Consider the following 21,498-nt stretch of genomic DNA (forward strand, 5'->3'; position numbering starts at 1 on the left):
AATATTTTGGTAGAATCTTCTCTTACTCCTCCTCTCCTTTTCTGTAGTGTTGGGGGTGTAGATTGCTTTATTGTAGTCCACTTTGCTTTTGGGAAAATTGTTTTGGGCTGTATTAATTATTAGTCTAAAAAGTCAGTAGCCAATTGTCTCAATTACCACTGGACAAACAGATGGAAGAATTCAAAAAAAGACAGCTGTAAAAGCAACTCTGCAAGGTTTGCATTGTTTTATACTTAATTTCTTCTTTGAGTGGATATGTAAAATAGTTTACTTAGAAATATCCCTTTATGGAATACAGAAGTTCTGAATGCAATATTTTTCATACCTTGCATAATCCAGGTCCACCTCAAGCACTTTGAGAAGTTTCCATGACAAGCTCAAGGCAAACACTCCGTCTCTTGGACAAAATGATTCGGTTGTGTGCACTTGTTTTGTTCTTTGGGATTTTTTGTTCTTAAATGGAAGATATGATTATTTAGAGATGTATGGGTAAAAGAATTGCCAATATTGTGTCGCTTCTGTTTGTGGGTTGTAAAGCAAATAATTGAGATGCATTATTTTCTGCTGAGATGTTAATTCACACTTAAAAATTTTACTTCAATAGTTTAAATGAAAGATATCATAACAGGCAGTCTGGTCCACAGTTTAAACATTACTAGCAAGATTTTGATGAAGTGGTTCTAATGTTTTGACAATACAGTAATTTTTGGGAGGGTGAATGTTGGTATTTAAATATCAGTCTGTTTAATTTGAGTAGTAGATCTCTTTTAAAATACTGTTTGCTGCCTTTAATAGTACACAGCACTGGAGGTGTTTCTGTTCCTTAACCTCAGAAAGGACAGAGGTTGAGGGTTAGCAGTTTGAGAAAAATCCTATGTCTTACCTGTTTTCTTTTCATACAAAAAAAAGAATTCTTTATTTGCTGTAAAATTACAAACTTCCATAGGGAAAGGAAAAGAACTGTAGTAGAATGATAATTTCAATTTTTCTGTTTCATGGAAAAATGTAACCATTTTGAAAATTGCTAGAATAAAAAACATGACCAATTGAAGGCATGAACATGCAGCTACTAAAAATGAGAAGGAAAAGATTTTTTTCCAAGACGGACAACGTGCATCCTTTTGAATTTCAAGAATTTTAAAAGACCTCATTGCCGTCAGAAAAACTATATTGTAAGTCAAGGCAGAATGCTGTGCTGGAAAAAATGTGTACTTGGAGGTTTATGCAAAGGTTGACGTACAGGAAGATAAGAATTTGAAAAATCACTGGACACTTTCTCCCTCTCTTATCCTTCCTGACTGTAAAATTGTGTGGCTTCATTTCATGTTCATCACAGGATTTGGGATGTTTGTAGCAATATATGTAACTGCAAATATTTTGCTGTTGTTGTGTAAGCAGTGTATGCCTGTGTTATTTATGCTCTGGGGTAGAGTAGGTGATGTGGTTTGTATGTTTCTTAAGGTGCTGTTTCTGCATTGTATGATAAGCAAATGAGTTCATATCAGTGTTCTTGGAAATTGGATTGTGATACCATGTAAAGTGCTGGTCCCAGGGATCATCTTTTAGAGATTGTATTGGTTTCTGAAAACCTGATATATACAAAACTGGTGGTAGGGCAAAAAGTAACATCTTTCCTGAAGAGAGATGTTGCATCTTCTGTTCTGGAAAAATCCTTATTGAAGAATTGGAGATACTGTGGTTAAAACCTTCAGCCTGAATGTGCACTCAAAGCTTAATTAAGGCATGGAGTTTTGTGCTCATAGGTATAGCATACAGTATGTGCTATCTGTATGTTACACAGTGATCATATATTTGCTTTTTTCTTGTCTGCTACCTTATTTTACATGTGTGAAAAGGATGTTAAATAAAAACTTGTTATTTTATGTCTAGTCACTGTGCAATAGAGGTTTGAAAATACTGATAAATACATTGTTCTAGGTCAAAGTGACTTAAAACTTTGGAAATGTCATAGATTTCTGCCTTGTATTATCTAAAGGACCCTTATTAAGATCATAGAGGGAATAGATTTGTTCCTTTAAGTCGTTAAAAAGAAATAATTTGTTCATGCAGTTTTCTATGTGTATGTCTTCTCTACTCAAAAGAGACTCTGAAATAACACCTTTTTTTCCTTCTTCCTTAATAGAAATCTGGTTAAGAAGTACTGTCCTAAACGTTCACCCAAAGATGAGGAACCCAGGTAAAAATGTGCATTTCAAGTTTGATGTGTAAGAAACAAAGACTACTGTATACTCTGTCCTTTTATGGCTTTTTTTTTTTTTTTTAAGATAAAGCATTTAATTGTCTAAGCAAAAAAAAAATTCTGCTTGGCTTCTTGTAATTCTTAAGTGTGAAACCTCAGTTTGCTTCTCTTTCATTAGTAAAGTACTAAACATGGCAGTTTGTACTTGCTCTGTTGCAAATTAATGCTTAGCTATCTGAAAGTTTGAAAGCAGTTTAGTATGCTATGTACGTTCTAGTATTCTTTTCAATAGAAAAAAAGTTACTTGTCTTTAGGCTGTGTTTTTTTGCTTAGTTTAGTAGAGTTTTTCAGTGCATTTGTATGGCAATACAAATGTAGCTATTCATTTGTGTACTGAGACTTGAGTGTACACAAAATTGTCATGTTTTTGGCAAGAAGAGGTCTTAAACTGCTGATTTTGACTCTGGAGACGTAAGTGAATGTCTGACTGTGGAGGAGCAATCTGTGCTAAAACAACTTTATGATTATTTATCAGAGAGGTCCTTATTTTGCTGTCCATGTCCATAGCTGTTTTTTAATTTATTTAGAAAAACACAGTATTCTTTTTCTTTAAGGATAACTCTTAATGAAGGAAAGAAAGTGGGCTAAGTTTCAAGTTGCAACCAGAGCACATGCTGTGCACAAAGTGCCTGAGAATCCACACTAGGGTTTCCTCTAGCTTTTTTGACTGTTTAAAGATCCTGGACCATAGGGAATGGGATTTCTAGTGCTAGAGTGGTGTTTGAATTCCCCAGAGCCAAGCCTATGGAGATGGCAGTATTCCGTCGTTAAAAGAGAGAAAGATGTATATTTTAATGTGGTGCCTGTTGTTTTTTTTTCTTTCTTCCCTTCCACACACACTTTCTACCCTTTGCCCCTCCTCTTCCCCCTTTTTAGTGCCAGCCATAGTGGCACCTTACTTCCAGCCAAGAGGTGGGCAGGCAAACAGGCAGCTGTCTCCAGAGCTGATAGCAAACTTGTTCTGTAGATCATCCATCGGGATGCATATGAGTGGTATGATTGGCATGTTCCACCCTCAAGACTACCAAGCACATCATCTCTGCAACAAGTTCAGCCTCCGAGCCTAGGGACATATGTATCCGTTCCCAAGCTCAGGCCTCTCAGTTGGCAGCTTAGGAGATACCACTATGCTACAGGGCTTTGCAGGTAGTATTCTTCTTTCTTTTCCGTCCACAAAAATCTGTGTTCTTATAAAATGTATTTGAAGAGACATTGCAACATATAGTCCATGCTAGGCTTATTGTAGGCTTTCCCAGCTTGCATTCCTGTAATTCAATTAGCATTAAGATAAGGTCTATTGTAAAATACATACGATTTTTAAAAAATGTAATCAGGAGTACAGACTATACTAAAAGAAGTCCATTTAAAAAAACTGTCTCACTTTTTTCATATATGTGTATTTGTGTGTGTGTGTGCTTTTTGTCAGGTTTACTTCATGCATTGCCTTTTTTAACATCCTTAATGAGTTGAATGACTATGCAGGACAACGAGAAGTAGTTGCAGAAGAAATGGGACACAGAGTATATGGAGAATTGATGAGATACTCTCATGATCTAAAAACTGAGAGAAAAATGGTAAGTTCTATATTTTGATTTGATTAATAGAATATCAAAATGGATATGTCTTTTAATGAATTGATGTCTTTGTTTATCCAATTTAATGAATTTGGCAATAAGTATGTTTTGTAGTACATTTATATAACACATTTATATAACACATTTCGGTATTTTTATGTACCGGTTTACTACAGTTATTAAACCTAAAAATTAAGATCTTGGGAGATGGTGCTTACTAGTAATATTTTTGCCGGTATAATTTTAATCTATGGTAGTGTTCTTACATGGTTAGTAATGTCTTCCAAAGAACACTGGTAACCTGTGGGAGATACTGCACATCACAGTGTGTCAACTCAAGCAGGGCCTAACTAATGGTAATAGTACTGAAAAGATATGTAAATTAAAGTTATTTGTGGTGTTTCCAGCATCTTCAGGAAGGGCGAAAGGCTCAGCAATATTTGGACATGTGCTGGAAACAGATGGATAATGTGAGTTTGTGTCTTGGTTTTTTCAAGTTATATCAAACTTAATAATATACAGTCTGTAAACTGAACTGTTGTCCTCTTGCTTGCTTACACTTTAATGTTTAGTTACGTTACTGAATGTCCAAATCAGACGTAGTAACATCCAAAATACAGTTCAATGTATTTCTAGTTCCCTGTTCTTTAAGGAAAAAAAGAAAAAACAACCCAACCAAACAAAAAAAAACCTCCCGTAAACAGCTTCTGCATGTATGTTTGAGCGGAGCCTTGGGGTTTATCCAGCGTAAAGGAATCTGTTTTAACATGGGTACAGACTTTGGTTGCTTCTTGCAGGCTACTTTTTGGTTAGAGAGTAATTAATAATGACAATTTATTTGTATGAAGATGAAATCCTAAGTCACTGTATTTGACTTGGGTTTGAGGGCTTGTTACATGGAGGTCTATTCAAGAATACCACTGTAGACTGTTGTACTTTCAGGAGGTAGAATTACTTTTTAACAGAGAAATGCAGGAAGTGAATTTCTGGAGAAGAGGTTATAAGCTCTTTTTTCTTGAGAGACATGCTTTTAAAGATGAGAAAATCTAAAATTCAACCAAGTGTGTTCAAGATGCATTCTGATACTTAGCTAGTTTTGTGTCTATAGAAATTTATTACGTCTTTGATCCAGATTATTGTGAAGCAGTGCCAGAGAGGTGAATTTCTCTTCTGTTGTTATGGACCCAGATAGGCAATGTCTTGCTTCAGTGTCATGTCGGAGAGTTTTAATTCATGGTCAGAGGATCAGAGTAGAAGCAGATGTGGCAGTTTCAGATGCTATCACCCTTTACCAAGATAATTCCCAGAGTTCACCTCAAACAATCAGTTGTATTGTGTGTACTGTATTTACTTGAGCGCAAAGTCAGTCTCCTAAATGCATACAGCCTTTAAGGGACACATTAACCTCAGTTGCCTGACTTGCACTGAAAAGGAGAGCCATGCTCACAGGATCCCTGTTGCCAACTTCCTGAGCTGCAAGTTTTTCCTACAGCAGTTGTCTTGACAACAGCAGGATACATTGAACATCGGGCACATTGAATACTGTTGTATGTGCTGCTTACAGCTACCCTGACTGATACAAACGCTGATGAGAATGGATGGTTATGCTAAGCTCTTGTAATGTAGATAAATCCTTCCAACTACCTTCAAAACAATTTAGTTGAACTTATTAAATTAAAATTGATCACTGAAGAAGGGAACTTGAAAATTTTACTTGTGCGAGTCTTGTACATGCCCCCTTTTATTTAAATATTGAAGTCAGGCTGGAAAGTAGACTTGTATGTTTATTATTAACTGCAGATCTTTGTAATAGGTTATTTTGTATTTTTATTATCTGATATTTTATAGCATAATTACAGTTTTTTCCTTGCTGGCACTTCAAGGAAATAAGTTTAAAACAGAAAAGTTGAAAACTTTTGAGACTTGGTTGCTGCGAGAACAATGTATTTACTTAAAGGTACTTAGTGAATTTAAGATATTTAAATGGAAGCTTTGATATTTAGAATTCAAAATTACTGTACAAAACCAAAAGAGGATAGTGGCTGTTGAAGCAGTAAGTTTGTGGCTTTTGTAGAGCAAAAAGAAATTTGAGAGAGAATGCAGAGAGGCAGAGAAGGCGCAGCAAAGCTACGAAAGACTGGACAATGACACTAATGCGACAAAGGCTGATGTTGAGAAGGTAAGAGCACTGCTGTTTCTTTCTTTACTATCTCTTAGTTATAAAAAACATTTTATTTGCATGTTTATCATCTGTACTGGAACAACATTCTTTTGGTGTATAAAATTGTGTATAAATATGCTTGCTTATTATGTGCAAAATCAAAGCTACAGTAAAATATAAGACAGCACAGAGAAGGGAGTATGCTTCATTAGTCTTGAGATGATGCTGTTGAGATGATGATGACTCTCTTCCTTAAACAGGCAGGCTTACTAACTGGTATTTGGTATCTCGTTGTATATACATGTTCAGTCATTTCTGTGTTTTTCAGGATACGCATTTAAGCAACGTGGCTAAGGGAGCTAAAATGATCGTTGCTCTCTCTGTATATAACAAATTAGGTCTGTAGACTGTCAGTATATGTGAAGTCTCACATGCTTTTCAATTATAAGGATGTCAGTTTTGATGACTTGTGATTAGTGTTTTTGTGTAGTTGATAAAAATAAATTAAAATAATGCTGTATGTCATTGAAAAGCAGAGGAAACATTTGAACAGATAACACTTTCCTACTAGGCAAAGCAACAGTTAAACCTGCGCACGCATATGGCTGATGAAAACAAAAATGAATACGCTGCACAACTACAGAATTTTAATGGAGAACAGCACAAACACTACTACATTGTCATTCCTCAGATTTATAAGGTAAAATAATTAACAGAGAAATTATGTCTGCTCTTCTTCTAAGGGAGAAGTAGATTTTAAAATTTAAAACTTTGTTTTTGGGATTTTAGTGGATAATTTTATCCAAAAATTAGCATAATCTTGATATAACCTGCATTTAATTGTGAGATGTACTGCTTACAGTAATGAAAATACTCTGTTGCATTTTCTGTGAAGATTTTGTATTTTATAGACTCTTTGTTTATATATTGCTGAAGAGTGGTGAAATAAACATTTGAGAGATCTGTGTGAGAGCAAACATTTAAAAAGGTCATTCTAGTAAGGTGTGATCACTAGTTCTCTTGATATTTGTGTGTGAATGCTTTGACTCTGTCAGAGGTGAAAGAAAGCATACAGCTAACGGTGGTTTAACAGATCTCACGTACAGGTATTGGAGGCAGAAGTTACGGGTCAAATTCGGTCAATACTTTGCATGTAAAATGTGATTTCTCAAGTTGCTTCATGTAACTATTGAGATTTTTGGGTTTTTGAGGATTTTTTCAAAAACAGTTTTTTGCAAAACTAGTTTAAAATAAAGTAGTGGGGGGGCATCAGGTGAGGGAGAGGGTATTGGCACCTACGTTCAGCCATTGGGAGAATACTGTGACTGTAGAAACTGATTCTGAGACATGGAGTGAGGAAACTGAAAGTAACTGACTTTATTTGAAGGCGTACGAATTTAAGAATGATGGATATTTTCCAGAAGCACGAGGGAGCTCATATTTAAAAAAAAATACTTATTAGAAGGTCTAGGACTCACAGGAGAAAATTGAGACATCTGCCATTGTTAGAGTAGATACAGGAAAGATCCAACTTCTTACCCCATTTTTTCATAACATCTTGATGTATGTACTATTGCTTTTTGTTTTCTTTTGGGGTTTTTTCCACCTTCAATTAGGCGAAAGGTCTAGGGCTATTATCTTAATAGTATTTCTCTTTAATTAGTTTTTTTTGTTGTGTTCCAGTAGACTTCTATTACAAATCTAATGGTATTCTTTATTTTCTTGCACACTTCTAAAGGAAATGGTTTGTATTTCAAATCAGAGAGCATGTCTAAACAACATACAACTTTAATATTTCTAGTTTTCCCTATTTTGTTAATTGTTGGTATTTATTGAAAGGAAAAAATAAAAACAAGATAGCGATATTTATCACCAGAGAGAAATTATTTGGATAGAAGGAGAGAGTGAGATGTAGAAATTAGTAGAATTTATTTACTGTCGTTTTCATTTTTGCACAAAACAAATATTTAAAACTAAACAGGTGTCTTAGACACTGTACACATGCTTTAAAAAAAGAATAAGGAAAAGGAAGTCAAATTCTTTATAGAAATTTAAAAAATCAAATAGTATAAGCTCTTCATAATTACTTTTCTGGGGACCTTAAGTCTGTGTCTGAAAGGACTTGATTTTTTAATTAAGTTCTGTTTTGTTAAGCAAGTAAAAATACTGGGGAAGCACAGAAATTGTGTGCTACACTATGGTGGCCACAGTAACTGCATACATCAGGATTGGGGGGAAAAAACTTGCAAATAAAAGCTTCATTTTAACTTTGTCCTTGCAGCAACTTCAAGAAATGGATGAAAGAAGGACTATCAAACTTAGTGAATGTTACAAAGGCTTTGCTGACTCTGAGCGGAAGGTTATTCCAATTATCTCTAAATGTTTAGAAGGGATGATTCTTGCAGCGAAATCAGTTGATGAACACAGAGTAAGTAGAATTGAGTGACTTTTTAAATATGCATGAGCAATTTAACTGATGTGGAAGAAAGATGGATTTACCTTGTACATTTATCTTTCTGTTGTCAAATATTTGTCAGCTTGAAAAGTGTCGTGACTTCAGTTTTAGCCTAAATGGTCACTTCCACTTTCGGTGTGTGTTCTCTTCCTGTTCTATTGCCTTCTTGTGATCTGAAGATCTTTGACACTTTCTCACTATATGTGATTTTGGACACGTTGTTTTGGTTAGCCTGAAACATCCTAGAATACCAGGATGGTTGGTATTTTCTCCAGGATGTAGCATTAAATCATATAAAGGGTGTTCAGTTAACAAAGGATCATTATATGTCCTGTTTGATTGCAGCTATTGGCACTTCTTTCTTACTCCTCCTCCTAATATGGTTTCTTCCCTATTATATCTTACTACATCTAGTTTCTCAGTGTTAGCTTAATTTCACTGCTAATGTTGAAGGATTGGAAGGTGGGGTAATAGTTTGGCCCTTAAGCATGTCCTGTTTTAAATTTGTGATAACCCTTGGGGAGTATTTGCTGGATTCTGGATAGCATGGTGTGCTTTGACTTACACTCATGGTAACATTGCTGAGAAAAAAGAACAGATGTTATCTTAACTTGATGTTTCCAAAAGTATGCATTTTGAGCTCTCACTTTCCCATCTCTGCAATTAAAGGGAAAATTTATGTCTCCGTGTTTTTCTCTCTCCAGTTCTTGATGGGTTTGCTTGTTTTGCTTTTTAAACTCTGTAATGTTCTGTGTTTAGGACTCTCAACTAGTGATAGACTGCTTCAAATCTGGTTTTGAACCTCCTGGAGATTTTCCATTTGAAGATTACAGTCAGAATATTTACAGAACTATCTCTGATGGAACCATCAGCACACCAAAGCAGGAAGGAATGAGAATTGATTCAAAAACTACAGTGGGCAAGGCTAAAGGAAAGCTGTGGCTATTTGGAAAGAAGCCAAAGGTAACAATTAAGAAACTACTACTCGGAACATTAAAATGTAAAGGTCTACAGTGCATGCAAGCAGCAATTCATTTATTTTAAAATAACCTTCCCCTTGCCTGCCACTGTGTTTTAAAATATGTGTAAGGAGATCTGAAGGTGTGAGTCAGGTTGGATACTTATCACATTTTAAAACAAGTTCTCACTGGGGGAAGTTTTTCATTTTTTCTTCTAGTGAGTTGTGTCTAGGGATGTTTCTGATAGTTATTTGAAAAAAGTAGCTTCCCATTTCTGTAACGTTTCTAAGTTTCCGTAACGACTTTCTGCGGTTGCATAGAAAAGGTGTTAATTGTGAATGTAAAATAAGGGGAGGGGGAGTATGCTTTGGAATCGGGCAGACTTGAGATCTCTCTTTTATACTACAAAAAGCAACCCCCTTCTAAATGTCACATTTTGTAGATGTTTACACACATAGATTTTTGTTATACCTGCTGCTGCTAGTTTTGAAAACTTCTGAGCTTTGTCTGAAAACATGAAAATTTATACTACCTCATTTGATAAAACATACTGTTGAAGCTCCATGGAGGTAAATGTCCCAGAAGAAATATTACTATGAAATAGGTAAAAATATTCCTGTGCTCAGAACACAGAGAAATTACTCCTTTCTTGTATTATTATGAGTTTCAGTTAATACTTTCTGGGCAAGATGCCTTAATGGATCAACAAAAGATACTATCCATATATACATTAGCTATATAAGCAAACAATGAAGCATATACATATTTAAATTTTATGCTAAGTCTTTATTTAGTGTTGGAGCATATCAGTGAGTCATTTTAATGATTCCCACAAATTTCTATGAGGTTATTTTAATGCTCCAAATCAGTTTCTGCTGTTTATTGTAGGAAACTATTCTCAGAGCTTATTACTGGTAGGATTTATTTTCCACTTGGTAGTATTCCAAGAACGCAGATCTTTATAGAAAGAAAGGATATAGCTGATTCTTTATTCCCTCCTCAGTGTATTATGTAACTGCAGCTGTGTGTTAAAATGAAAACTGACTGTTGTATTTTCATGCGGTATAATTAATAATTGATAATAGTTCAAATGCATTAATGCCGTAGCATATTTATTGCATTTGGCTGCAGAGGTGGGTGAGATTCAGCCTGTTCGGAAAGTAGATCATGATTACCAGTTTGACAGCAAGACATCTTTCTGAGAATTTAGGAGAGGGAAGCTATGAAAATGTGCATTGGTTTTCAATCTGGACCTTGGCGATGTAATTATGAGAAATGCCTTAGTATGAAGAAAGCTGACAGGACTTCCCTACTCTTTTTTCTCCCCAGTTCATTCACTTTGTATGTAGCATCCAAAGAGTCAGCCTTAGTGTTTCCTGTGTGGAATCACTGATATACATATGTGTATACATACTACATGCGTCTCTTCCTTAAGGATGTGGAGGGAATGAAAGATTGTCCCTTTTTTTCCCCCTGTTTTTGGGGAGGATGGGGAGCTGCTACAAAACAGCAGCTGGGACCACAGTACTTACCAGGAGATACATATTTAATTCCAAATACTATTTAAAAGTTTTAAAATATATTCTTAAATTAGCTAATATAAAAATATGCTAATTTATTGTTGCTGGGGTATTAATGGTGGCCTTTGGGCCTTCATTTATCTGAAACTATGGCTGGTCTTGACTTCCAGACACGCGCTCACCTATTTTTGATATTGTCAGACATAAAAGTCTTTTGAAAAGAGAATGAGTTGTGCAGCAGAGGAAATAGTACAGAAAAAGCAAACTGGGAAAAAGCATCAGAGGTCTGAGAGACAGAAAATGAGAGAAGCAATTTGAAAAAAGGGGAGGAAGAACATGGAGGAAGTTCCTGTGATGATACAGATTAAGAATGCCACGCAGCCATTGTGTCAGTCCAGCTTGACTACAGAGATTGAGTATACTTTTTGTTTTAGTCATTCTCCACAGATGTATCTAATGTTTCTATCTTAGCTTACCTGGTAGGGCACATAAAAATGTACGAAGAAACAGTGAGGAGGAATGAACAAGGTTCCAGAGTGGCTGCAACAAAAGTTGGCAAAAGCAGAACTTCCTGTTTTAGGAAAAGAGACAGGCAACTTCGGGATCTTGTTAGGATTTTTTGGAAGTATTGAGTCTAAAGCTTTTTTGAATAGTCCTTCATTCTCTCCTCCAGCCTGTAGCTGAAGATAAGTTCATGACAGAAACTTTTTAAAACAATACAGTTATAGTGTAAATGTGTCTGGAGTGTTACAAGCTGTTTCTGTGTTGGATGGAAATTTTATTTTGTAAGACAGAATATTCATTTTAAAATCACTTTGAACATTTGGCTTATTTATTGCTTTCTTTATTTCCATATTAGCCACAGTCCCCACCCCTAACCCCTACTAGTTTATACACATCCAGTACTCCTAATGGGTCCCAGTATCCCATATTCTCCATTGAACCAGTGCATTATTGCATGAGTGACATAAAAACAGGGAAGCCCAGAATTCCTTCTTTCAGAAGCCTCAAAAGAGGGGTAAGTTTGATAACAAGTTGAAATGCATGATGGGCTATGAACAGTGTGTTTGTGATGTGGCTTTTCTAATGCTCTTCACCCTCATTATAAGGCTTACTTTGTTAAAAGTAACACTTCAGCTATAAGGTCGCTTTTAGGCTACTTTGTTTCACATTATACAGAAGTTACCAACACGTTAAAAAATAAAATAGAAATACTCTTTATCGTATTCCAAATACTTGTGCCTAAAAGAAAGGTGTTATAAAGAGGGTGCTTAGCATGTGTTTGGTACCTTTCTTCATTGTTGTTCACATTCAAAAATGTTTTTCTACCATCACATAACACATTCTTGCAGTAATTAATCATTGGGTATATAGTCACCACAAAAAACATCTGACAGATCAGACACCTTATTTGCTGAGTTTTAACTGAAATAATAGTAGCTGATTACGAGACACTGAATTAAGGAGGGAGAAATTTCATTTCTTTTGTACATCAAATGCTATATAGCACATGGTGCTTGGAAGTTTTTGAAATACTGATTTTTGAAACATTGCAATTTTAATGCATTTTGTGATTAATTGTTCTTGATTGTCCAATGTTCTTTTGAGTAAAATTGTTGAAGAATTACTACCAAATGGTACCCTATGAGATTTATCAACTAATTTACAAATTTATAGTGCCATATTCTGCAAAAAGAATTGATTTGGAAGACAATTAAAGGAAATTTAAGTGGTTTCCTAGCAAGATTCATAGCACTAGTGATAAATATAGTGGCACTTTCCTGTTATGTCAGTGAAACACAGGCTGTGCCCAGTTTATGTATGTTTTATGATATTTATTGATCCAAATAATGAGATAGTTGACTGCATTTGATTATATATAATTCATGATTTTTCTGACATTTGAAAACAATATTGACTTGCTGTCGTGTGCATCAGGAATGGTTGACTACTGTTGACATAATGTGGAGATCAAAGTGCAACAATGTTATACTTCAGTAAAGTTAATGATTTAGAGGCTCCTATGCTGTCATTCTGAAATATAATGAGTGACACTTAAAACTTATTTTAAGTCATGTTGTGGCATCTTATTTTGAGCCCCCAGGTGTCTTGGAAATACCCTTTCTACCACGACCATTGTTAGAAAATACTCCTGGTCCTCTTAAGTACTGATGATAAACAGTTTTTCCTTTCCCCTTCTGAGTCACTTATCATTTGTTCTGGTCATGAAGATCATGTTCCTTCTGCAGTACTCAGAGAGGAACCAACTGGATTAGATAGTTGTTGGAATGGCGCAGGTCTTGATTATACCTCCTTTTTGTTGATCACTAAATGTATTGAGTCCTGGCTCAAAAGTCAACAACTTGTAATATCAGTAGTTCTAGAAACTCTTACTGAAGGAAAAGATCATCTCCTAATAACTGCAGAATTCTAATGAAAAAATGAAACTTTTTTTTTTTAATTCTTACAATTCATTGTTCATGTTGTAAATGTGAATGAATTTAATATAGAATAGTATTCTGTAAAATTAGCAAGGATCACGAGTATCCTGCAGATCTATATTAACTCAAATATCCCACAATATTAAATTGTTAATCTCTGTAAATCTTCAGGATGAACATTTAATTTTTTCTATATTTTGAAACTCCTTGCAAGCATTTTAGCAGACATCACATTATCACATATTGAGTGCCTTTTCAATCTGTAATTCCACTGTAATTCTAATATTTATTTTTTTTAGCTCATTGATCAGTTTTATAATATATCTTGGTTGAGTGCTTAGTAGTTGCTAGTACACGATGCTGTTTTCCACAGTTTTGTCCCTGGAAAATGATGTCCAAGTGGTGTTGGTATGCAGAACTACTAAGTAGTATTTAATTTGCTTCTGTTTCCACCGAGACTTATCCATAAATTGGCATATATTGGATTGTAAGCATGCTGGTTATTTTGTTTAACGTGCTCTGTACAAGATTTCACTCAAGGCACTGGAGATACAAAAACCAGACTGCCCTCATTCTGTGCTTCATGCATTAGAGTTCCCTATAGGGCTGTATAGTGAAAGCAGCAAACGGTAGCTGTAGAATAGGTTATTGAAAAAAAGTCTTTAAATATAAGCAAGTGTAATTTGCTTTATTAATAATGCTATTACATGCTGCTTATTATTTTTTGAAATCTTAACATTTCTAGATAGTGCTTATGAGAGGTCTTTGCTCAATGCCACTTCATACATAAACAGTAGATGCATCATCAACAGAGATACGTAAACCTTACTTGTGTTTTCTTGGAAGACTCTTTCTAAAGGGAACAAGAAGTTTATTCTACAGCCATTTATATTTATACATCTTTGCACTTCATTGAGGCTTCTACCAAAGTGTTATCTGTGAAGGTGCTTTACTTCCCTCATTGCTAGAAATTCTGATTTTGTGTCTGTGCTCCAATCAACAGCCTTAACAATTGCTGAGGGTCATAAATTATGTTGGAGATGTACATCTTCTAAGCTGTTTGGTGTTTCTCTGGAAAGAGTTATCCAGTCATTAAGAATCATAGATCTCCAAAATGCTGTCAAACCCAAGATATGACACCTGGCACCCCACGTTTTATTTGCTTCCTCTAAGGATAAAGTCTTTACTTTTTAAATGTCTTTATTTTTATCTGGACTAAAAGATCTCTAAGATATTCTTTACTGTAGTTCTACTGTGCTAGTAAAGACACTGTAAAAATTAACGTTTGTCAAAGTGATAGTAGTGGATTGTTAGCTATAATAAACAAATAATTTGCATATGGCTGACCAGTCCTTCATCATCATCAAATTCTGCTATTTTGTGCAATGTTGGTTGTGTGTTTGTTTCTTCTCTTGCAACAGAAGTTCTTTAGCATATTATTCAAAACACTAAAATTCAGAAGTAGTTTAATGAAGTTGTGTATTAGAATTTCATAAACTACCCATTATCATCCAGTAATTTTTAAAATCAGTAATTCTTAAAGCAGAAGTGTATTTCTGATTATTGTATTTTGCTTTTCGTGTGCTCATAGTAAAAATGTATTTTTTATAAATTAAAATTTTAATCCTTGAGTAATATTTTAAAGATACATTTTTAGGCATTAATCATTTTTGTAACTGGTCGTTGCATGTGAATAATTTCCGTTTCTTTTTGTTTTCAAATGAACTGTGCAGTGGTCGGTGAAGATGGTAAGCCCGTGTGCTGATCTGTCTGCTGTACTTCTGCTAAGATAGCATGAAAGTAATCTTTTGAAAGTGTTTCCATATCATAACTCCTTTAAGTCAGGTGCTGAAATACATCTTCAGATTTTCCACTCATATACACAGTCTTCTTATTCATCCATGCATAATGTAAGATAATTAGACTTGTGATCTGGCTGCAACTAAATCTGTGATTTTGGAATTTTAGGGTTGACCAGTATTCATGAGTTGGTCATGACGGAAATACTTGGTGATTTCTCTTTGTCAGCAAAATTGTTAAAGCAGCATAAAATAGGTACATGAAAATATTACAAAACTTGTATAAAGGAGACATACTGCAAAACTCACTCCTTTGAATTTAACAAAAAAATTGCAGGGGTGGTCATCCTTTGTGCTTAGGAATATTAGAAAGCTGTTATATTATATGAAAACCACGCCTTAATCAATATTGTTGTTTTGCAGAGTAAATTGGTAACAATTCACAAAAAGACCTCTGTTCTTCTCATTATTGCTATAGGATACTCTGGTTTTAACTGACCTGTAAGGAAGAATGATACAGAGGATGCGATTGTCTTTTTGTTTCTTTGCAGTGTGCAGAAGCACCTGAAAGGATTTTAATTTTTTTTTTTCCTCCAGAAAGAAACACTTCTGCTTTATTTAGGAAACATCCTGTCTTGATTTCTCTTCTTGTATGGTGTCTTGTATTCCTTTCTTGAAACAAAGCGGTGAGATTATGATTTTACAAGTGCAAAAGAAACAAGAAGTTGATGGGCAAGATCTTGAGAGGGTATTAGAAACTTGGCACCTGAGCCTAAGGATGCTTGTATCAAAATCTCAACAGTCAAGTTTCTGTCAAGTTTTTTCTTGACAAAATAAATGCTGTCCAGTTCGGTTTGCCTCCATGGAGGGTTACTGTAATGGCAAGTGGGTTTCTTGTGCTAAAACCACCTTTCTTAGGCAACTTGGACACAATTAATGTAACTTAACTTCTTGTTGTTAAGACATGTACCCTATTTCCTTTTTAACGCTGTCAGTGTCTGTCACCCTGAGGGGAAGAGTTTTCACAACAAACTCACAAGATAACATAACAACCTCTCCCTAAGTCCTTCCCATCTGGAAGGACTTTATAGTCACGGCTTACATTTGCAATCAAACCCTTGCAGGTTTGGGCTCATGACACTAGGTGCTCTTAAGTTTAAAAAAAAATATTTACAAAAGTTTGGAAAGTGGGAGTTTTTTTCCTAGGCCTGAAACATTGTTTTTTATAATTAAAAGGTGACTTGGAATATTTGAGCAGTATTGATTCACATTAACAATTTAAGTCAGAATTTTGATGCTAAAAGGCTGTTCCTGTGCTCTGTGAATTAGTTCGACTCGAGGTAAAATGCATCAGAACTTTGTAAGTTTTAGTATGTTTTCTAACAAGATTGATGACCTTCCACAAGAGAACTATAATAATACTTTGGAATGAGGATCCAAAATGTAGTAGTTTTCTTTTGATAGCATCCAAATCACCATAGAAAACACACTCCAGAGGAAGAATCCATTATATACCTATTATTATTAGATACACATCTTAGATTTTTTGTTCTGACTGAAATTACTCTGTAGTAATTAATTCTGTCCTTTCTAAATCTGCTTTAAGTGCAGCGGCTGCAATAGGTACATGGCTCAGCTTTTCAGAAGAATAATTAAATCTACAAATTTTCAATTATATATGTGAGCCAACTGTTAGAGAAGGCAGAAAGAACCTTGAATGAAGAACTACAATCTGGCAGCAAGAACGTGCATTTATTCTGTTGCAGTCTTCTATAGAGCTGTGTGTCAAGTAGAGTTTTTAAGAAGGTCCATCCTGCTTCCAGTGAACGCTGTCCATGTGTGGGCATGTCAGTTCAGCTGTCCAGATATGTACATGCTGACTTGTTTAACAGTATTTCTACTTGCAGGGCCCTGCACTAGAAGACTTCAGCCATCTCCCTCCCGAACAAAGACGCAAGAAACTGCAACAGAGAATCGATGAACTCAACAGAGAACTACAGAAGGAAACAGACCAAAAGTGAGTGCCTTTTTTGGAGTTTTGTCACAGGTCTCTCTACATCTGTTTCTTTTGAAATTCTCTACCTAAGCCAACAATACTCAGAAGCTAGGAGAGAGTATACTAATCCAGGCTATTACAAACCTTTTTTTTAGTTCATGGTTTATTGGGTGTACGTTCTGTTAGCATTGCTTCCTTCTGCTTTTTTATAAATACACATTTTGATTCTAATGTTGGATAGGAGAGATTGGATCTAAAAGTATTCATTAAAAAAAAAAATCAATGCATACATCTGATTTTTTTTAGAAAAGTGTTATTAATATTTACAAAATTGTGTGTAACGAACAACATGGGAAACAGTATTGAGACAGGATAGAGAAGATTCGATTGTGTGCTTGTGCATGATACAAGAAAGGAAGGCTAAGTGCTAAGATGACAGAATTGGAAAAGGATTTAGGTGTGGTGTGTAATTTAGCTTTAATATATCAATACTGATGTATGTGATTTTTTTATTTATTGTTGAGTTTTGTATGTTTTTAGAGATGCCCTCATCAAGATGAAGGATGTTTATGAAAAAAATCCCCAGATGGGTGATCCAAGCAGTTTGCAACCAAAATTAACTGAGACTATGAGCAACATGGACCGTCTTCGGATGGAAATACACAAGAATGAGGTTAGACTCTAAAACAATTCCTTAGAAAATGTAAATGAGTTGTAAAAGTGTAGTTTGCCTTATGGGTTATAAAAATAGCACCCAGAAAAACTATTTGATTTAAGAAAGCACTCCGGATACAACTTTTTTGGGGGTGCCATATTTTCAAGTATGTTCATCTAGCTAGACTAAGGATGTATATTATTAAAGATGTAAACTGTTTAGAAGAATTTCTTATTAATCAGTTATTCTGAAATTCATATGTGGCTAAAGATTTTTTTCCTTAAGACTAAGTGTGGAGTACAGGCTAAGCAGGAGGGATAGGTTCATGCTTCATGTGAAGTAATTATGAGACTTCACACGTGAACGGTCTGTATGTGGCTGTGTACTGACAAGTGCATTTGTTAAATGGTATTTCCTGGTTTCGAATCAAGTTTTCTTTGACACCAACATTTGTCTTTTTTCCCCAAGGCCTGGCTCTCTGAAGTTGAAGGTAAAGTAGCAGCCAGAAGTGACAGGCGGCACAGCAGTGACATCAACCACCTTGTAACACAGGGCAGAGAGAGGTCACTATTATCTATCTACTGCTTTTTTATCTTATGCTAGAATCAGTACGTCTCTTTGATAGTTAACAGTAGGTGATGGTTGTTACTTATCCTCTGAAAGTTTATGTCCTTCTAAAGGAAAATCTTACTGGTTCTGAATTCTAGGGGTCACTTCATGTCATTATGGTAACAGAAAATAGTCTAATTGAAATACACACTCATTAAATAGCAGTGCCTTTTAAAGCTATCTAATTCCATTACATAAGGCTCCCCTGTTTTCCATGTTCTGTAAAGACAGTATGTCAAATTAATGTTTGTTTTTGTAGTAGAATTCAGTCCAAGCCTTTGTTAGACAAGTATTTTCAGAAAATCATCTCCAGCAGTAAATATACAAACTGCTAACAGGCATTCCCAGAGCAATATCCACAGTCTGTTCTTTCTGTGATGCATGTATGTTCTAAGTTTTGGAGCTAAGAATTCTTCAGAGTCCTCACACTCCAATCATTGCATTATAGCCCTGAAGGGAGTTACACAGATGATGCCAATCAGGAAGTTCGAGGCCCAACCCAGCAACATGCACATCCAAATGAGTTTGATGATGAGTTTGAAGATGATGATCCATTACCAGCTATAGGACATTGCAAGGCAATATATCCGTTCGATGGTAAGGTTAACAGTATGCACTATGATTCCTTGACTATAAGGCATGGATTATTTGTTACAGAGAAGACAGGTAAAATGATTTGAAGTAAATTAACTGTATGAGCAACTAGTTCCTTATAATATGATCAGTGGAAATATTTTATAAATCACTAATTCATGAGCAGTACTTTTATGCTGTTTTAAGATAAATACCCGCTAATGGCAAACATTCAGCTTTACAAATTGGACTACGTTTTTGTCTGTAAGCCTGTTTGACCATATGTTCGCTTGTACAGATTTTTTGTTGTTCCTGTTTATGTATAATCTGGAAACTATGCCCTGGGAAAAAGATGACTTGAAATTCTGTCTGAACATTGAGACTTGCCTCTTGTTTTTTCCAGGTCATAATGAAGGCACTCTAGCAATGAAAGAAGGGGAAATTTTGTACATTATTGAGGAGGACAAAGGAGATGGGTGGACAAGAGCTCGAAGACATAATGGAGAGGAAGGCTATGTGCCAACATCATATATAGATGTAACGCTAGAGAAAAACAGCAAAGGTGCAGTAACCTATATCTAACTGTAAACTGGCAGCTTTCAGTTGTAAATTCCCCAGGGGAAATAGTGAAAACACAGTAAGTTACACAGGTTCATCAAAAGCACTAGAATACCAGAAGTCAGCAATGGTCTGTTGTTTGCAATGTGGATTTCCTGTAGGTTTTTTTCAGAGATGACCACATTAAATTATGCATCTTAGACTGGTCGGTAATTTTGACTGATGTCTTCTGCTTAACTGATCTAGTGTTCTTCTTTACAAAGCACTAAATCCAATTCAGCTATTAAACTGAAAAAGACCAGGACTCCTGCTTGTTCTGTAGAATACTTTGTTTTTATAGAGAACTGAAAAATTACATAGTTTTAAAGACCTCTAAGATTTATTGTTCCCACACTTATGACTTCAACTATATGCTTAGAGAGTTTTTTCCTCTAATAACTGATGAAACTCAGTTACTGACAATTATTAATTTCCTTCCTTAGCAAATATTTGGCAGCTTTCACTTCTTAAACAGGAAAATGTTTTCTGATTCTGAAAGCTCAACAAAAATACTCAGGAAAAAACATTCGATTAAGAAGGGACAGAAAGTCCTGACCTGCCTCTCTCCTTCCTTTCCAGTACTTGTAGAATGTTGTGCATTGGACACAACTTCATTCTTTTAACTCTAGATACCTTGAACAAACAAAAAAAAGAACACATGTTAATGCTTGATGTCTTACTGAAACCTCTGTCTGCTCCTGAAAAGAGAATTATTTTATATTCTTAATCTGTGCCTGTAAGCTAAGTCTTTTAATTGCATCATGTTTAGTTTCAAATCAGGGTCTTAAGTGTACAGTTATTCCCCTCTCTGTTAAATCACTGAGGATTGGAAACTACATTGCACTACTTGATTACTAGATAAAAAAAAAAAGCTAATCTAAAACCTGTGGCTCATATTTCTAATGGGAGTTTGTGGAATTAAGTACAAGGCTAATGCATAGCCACTGGGAATGGCCTGTTAGAACTGAGCACGCTTCTCTGTCTTCTAAAGGCCTTCAGTAACTTTGTTCTTTTCTTTTTCCTCTTGGACTGCAGGTTCCTGAAGCGGGTTTCTGAGAAAATGGGCGAGATCTTGAAGGAGGTTACATGCAGCCGCTGGGGCGGGGGGGGGGGGAAAAAAAAGGATTAGACTGGGAGGCCCAGGGGGAAAAGCTAGTTGCATGAATGCATGCAGACATACATTTAGTCACTAACATCTTAGCATCTCCATACATAGGTAAGGATGTATTACAAATTCTTCAATTTGTGCAGGAAATTAAGAGTTCCACTACCAGAGTAAAAAGGCTACTGCTCCTAAAATTGCTTTATTTTCATTGTCCTAGGTTGTTCCAGATGCACAAACTATATTTCAGCTTGTGCTATGTTTTGGTTATCTCAATTATGCTCTTTTCCAACTCATTTTAATGGGCAGTCGTTTATAACCGTATGTCAGTTATCAGTCTGCCTGTGCCACCTCCATGCTCGCCCTTAACCTCTTCCTGCATGCCTAGGACAGTCAGGCTTGTCTGCATAACACTTTGCCGTCATTGCTTGTCCTATTTTGTAACAAATCATTTTGTTTAAATATCTTCAGCACTAGAGTTTCATCCCAGTATCCATGTATGCTGCTATAACTATACCACTGCAACCATCATTACATTCCAGTTTTTGGCATAACTGTAAGAGACCGTAATGTATTTGTGTTGATTTGGGGAAGTAATACATCTCAGCTCTAGCCTACAATGCAATCAAGAGAAACTCTTAGAACTGTGGTCCATCTTCAGCACTTCAGTAACCTGTTGTGAGCACTGAAAAGCTGGAACACCACCAGGAGAGAGATTCACCACTGCAAGCTAATGACTGTTTTCAGAAGTCAACCACTTGCCATTCAAATGCTGCCTTAAACTAGAGTGCCTAAAT

At 35.5% G+C, this 21,498-nt stretch overlaps 1 protein-coding gene across 1 annotated transcript; it reads left to right on the forward strand.

Annotated features, from left to right (window-relative positions):
• Nucleotides 1–2,143: 2,143 nt before the first annotated feature.
• Nucleotides 2,144–21,127, forward strand: FNBP1L (formin binding protein 1-like; the record flags this gene model as incomplete). Its single annotated transcript, XM_010075080.1, has 13 exons — nt 2,144–2,197; nt 3,687–3,834; nt 4,242–4,304; nt 5,909–6,013; nt 6,567–6,695; nt 8,277–8,423; nt 9,210–9,413; nt 17,077–17,186; nt 17,706–17,838; nt 18,289–18,383; nt 18,878–19,026; nt 19,406–19,564; nt 20,635–21,127. Coding segments are annotated over 13 exons (1,504 nt in total), but the record flags the coding sequence as incomplete, so codon positions are not given.
• Between the last annotated feature and the right edge of the window lie 371 nt (nt 21,128–21,498).

Source organism: Pterocles gutturalis, unplaced genomic scaffold (genome assembly GCF_000699245.1).
Source record: "Pterocles gutturalis isolate BGI_N339 unplaced genomic scaffold, ASM69924v1 scaffold7072, whole genome shotgun sequence".
Classification (NCBI taxonomy): domain Eukaryota; kingdom Metazoa; phylum Chordata; class Aves; order Pterocliformes; family Pteroclidae; genus Pterocles; species Pterocles gutturalis.